The sequence below is a fragment of the Hipposideros armiger genome, unplaced genomic scaffold (genome assembly GCF_001890085.2).
Source record: "Hipposideros armiger isolate ML-2016 unplaced genomic scaffold, ASM189008v1 scaffold_340, whole genome shotgun sequence".
NCBI classification, from domain to species: Eukaryota; Metazoa; Chordata; class Mammalia; order Chiroptera; family Hipposideridae; genus Hipposideros; species Hipposideros armiger.
In genome coordinates this window covers 1273333-1276739 of record NW_017731690.1, presented here as the reverse complement: position 1 = coordinate 1276739, position 3407 = coordinate 1273333, and the positions used below count along the sequence as shown (strand labels likewise).

Genomic DNA, 3407 nt, shown 5'->3' with positions numbered 1-3407 from the left:
ACATTTTAATGATACTTAATTACTGGCTAATGCCTAAGGGTGGCTGTGTGCTACATAGAAAATCATGGCGACTGGGAGCATTGTGGCTGTCTTCATCGGTAACTAGCTTGGTGACTTAAAAGGTCTCTAACTTCTACTTGCCCCAGTTGATTCAGTTTTAAAATGTTGGTTTCGATGATTCTCAACATCTGTGGCTATCATTAGTTTTATCATGAACTCCAAGACATTCCAATTAAAGAGCAGCATAGGTTTCTTTTCTAAAGTTAATCGAATAAATATGAAATTAATAAAGATATGTTTCTTCAACAGTAATGTACTGTTGAAGTGTGTCAAAACTTGAAAGTTTGATTTCTAGGAAAAAAAACAAAGTAGGTAGCTGTAGTAGTGTGTTAGGGCTGCCATAATGGTACCACAAACTGGGTGGCTTAAACAATAGGAATCTGTTTTCTCACAGTTCTGAAGGCGAGAAGCCCAAAATCAAGGTGTTAGCAGGTTTAACTCTTTCTGAGGACTGAGAGGGAAGGATGTGTCCTAAGCCTCTCCTTTTGGCTTGTTGATGGCTGTCATCACATTCACATGGCATTCTCCCAGTAGCTATCTGTGTCCAAATTTCCCCTGCTTACAACACTAGCCATGTAAGATCAGGGCCCACCCTAATGACCTCACTGTAGCGTGATTGCGTCTGTAAAGACCCTATCTCCAAATAAAGCCATATTCTGAGGTACTTGGGATTAAGACTCCAACATATGAATGGGGGAGAGGGGGAGGAATACCATTCAATCCAGAACAGTAGCAATTAAATACCTTCTTATGGGCCTTCTCTGTGGGCAACAAAGAGAAAGTTTTTTGTCACTCCCATTCAGCTCCATCCCATGTTCATATCTCATTTACCTTCTCCCATATTTTTTACTTATCCAATTAAAAACATTCAAGTCAAAACAAACTTCATTTGATTCTCAAGGGTAAAAGTGAAATACCTTGTGATTTGGTATCATATGAAAGTTTGTCAGGTGGGTATCTGGAAAGTTGGACTTAAGAACGGCATAAGAGCTTTCTGATTTTATCCTGTGTCCAGGAAAGGAGAAAATGCCTATAAACTAGCCAGACAGATGGGCCTGCTCCCATCTTAAAATAAAAGCCAAAATCTGGCTACCGGGAAGCAGGGCCGGAACCTGGGAATGTCCTCAGGAGAACCATTGTAAAGATGCCGTTCCTTGATTCCGTTCCTCATACTCTTCCCTTTAACTATTTCCTCTTTTGAGCTCTAACTCCATATTGGGAAAACACTCTAGCAGCACCAAGCAGTGTAGGTATATATGTTCATGTCGAAGAGCCAATTCACTTTCTCCTTGGAGTTACAAAATCCAAATTCTAATCCCTGGTTAGAAACTACAACAGTGAAAGTGTAAGGAATTTAGAAGCAGGTATGCAGCACTTCAGCTTTTAAAGTAACCTTTTATTAAAGTGGGGCTCTGAAATAGCATTTACAGTTTAAGTAGATGGGGGTAGAGACATAAAAATAGAGAGGAAGAGCAAGAGAGTGGAAAATAAAGACCTGAGGAATTCTAAATGTAATAAAGGGGAAATGAAAAATATTCTGGTAGGAAGTTCCATAATAATTCATTTGAGGTATATGACCTTTATAGTATTCAGAAAAGCGTCAGCAATAGAAAACATAGTTTAAAAATATGTTTAGAAATCAGAAGTGTTTCATTTAAATAAAACTTTTTGGTGATTTTAGTAGTGATTTTGNAGGGAGCAGTGAAGCTGAGACTGTGGAGTTGGGATGGGGTGTACTTGGTGTATGTCAGGGGTAAGGGGGCGAGGCTAACTTTGAAGCGCGGCCTATCATCTTCTCAGAACGAGATCGACGAGCTGAGGACGGAGATGGACGAGATGAGGGACACTTTCTTCGAGGAGGATGCCTGTCAACTGCAGGAAATGCGCCACGAGTTGGAGAGAGCCAACAAAAACTGTCGGATCCTGCAGTACCGCCTCCGCAAAGCCGAGCGCAAAAGGCTCCGCTACGCGCAGACCGGGGAAATCGACGGGGAGCTGCTGCGCAGCCTGGAGCAGGACCTCAAGGTCTGCAGCGCTGGCGCTCTGGGCGGCGGGTGGGGACTGTGGTCCAGGGCTCTTTGTACTGAAAGGCAAAGAGCTTTTCGCAGCTCTGACCACACAAAATCAGCCCCAGAAGGAGACAGGGGAGAACAGACAGGTGGATCTGAAGAGTCTAGTGTGTGGAAGGCCTTGAGGAGTGTGAGCTCTGTGGACTCTCCTGGGAGTAATGGTGGCTCTTCCTGGCAGAAAACAAGGGTGTGGCAGAGCGCAGGCTCTGGCCTTGATCTGGCCTCTAGAATCTGTCTTCCCAGTAAAGGCCCGGTGGAATCCCGCACTCAAGAGCAGTGTGATGAGGACTCCTGCAGAGTAGAGGAAGCCCTGAATAGGAACAGCACTGGAAGGATACCCGAGTTGAGATTTCTCTCTGCCAAGTCCCTGCCCCCCACCCCGCCCTTCCCCCCCACCATCTTCCAGGACACCGTCTGTTCTGTACTTATCACTTCCATAACTCCCTGAAAGGAAAACTGCTACTTGAGACCCCCTTTGGAAGAAAAGGGAGAGTGAAGTAAATGAAAGAAACACTTCACATTCTTTTTTAGTGTGAAGTTGTTTCTTCAGAATCTCAGCCAGTGGAAAAATCTCAATTTTGAAATGCGTTTTTTAGACACGTGTGGTCTGTTTAATTCAGTTTGACTGTAAGCAGATTCGTTGACCGTGTAAACTAGATGTAATCTTTATGGCCTGGGACAACCAAACGGATATAATTTTATTTGTATTAACTTCAAGACATAAAAATCAAGTGGAATTATCCTATATTTGTCTTAAAGCGATGAAAAAACATTTTATGAAAGTCATTACATTATCTCTTTTTTCTTTTTTTAACCTTTGTTGAGTATTCACTATGCACCAGACACTGTGGCAAGGATTATTTCATATATTGTTACCTCATTTAGTTCCCAAGAGAAAGGAATAAGGTAGGGATTACTAATAGCATCATTTAACAGATGCCTAAGCCAAACCTTTCACAGAGGTCAAGTGTCCAGCCTCTCCAGCCCAGGAACTTGGCTAGTAAAGTAGCCAGGCTGGCTCCCCACCCAGCCTATAAACACAGCCTATGTCCTGAGCCACTACACTAGACTGCTCCTCTTTTCTTCCAAACCCTAAAATTTCCAAGATAATCTCAAAACAGGAGGCAAAAGTGCACACTGTTATTTTTTAAAAAACAATCTTAAGGACTAAAATGGCTCCTAAAGTTAAGCACCTGGAAATACAGAATCAAAATTCATTCCCCACACCCGACTTGTGAAAACCTTGTTTTCTTGTCTTTAAAATGGTGACTGTAGAAG

The 3407-nt window shown here is 42.6% G+C and overlaps 1 protein-coding gene across 1 annotated transcript in view; it reads left to right on the top strand.

Moving 5' to 3' along the window:
* The window catches only part of MTCL3 (MTCL family member 3), a 72234-nt gene that overhangs the window by 9756 nt on the left and 59071 nt on the right, over window positions 1–3407 (top strand). Inside the window, exon 2 of the mRNA XM_019661218.1 lies at window positions 1861–2550. Coding sequence (XP_019516763.1) covers window positions 1861–2550 — 690 coding nt within the window. The remainder of the gene's footprint in view (window positions 1–1860; window positions 2551–3407) is intronic.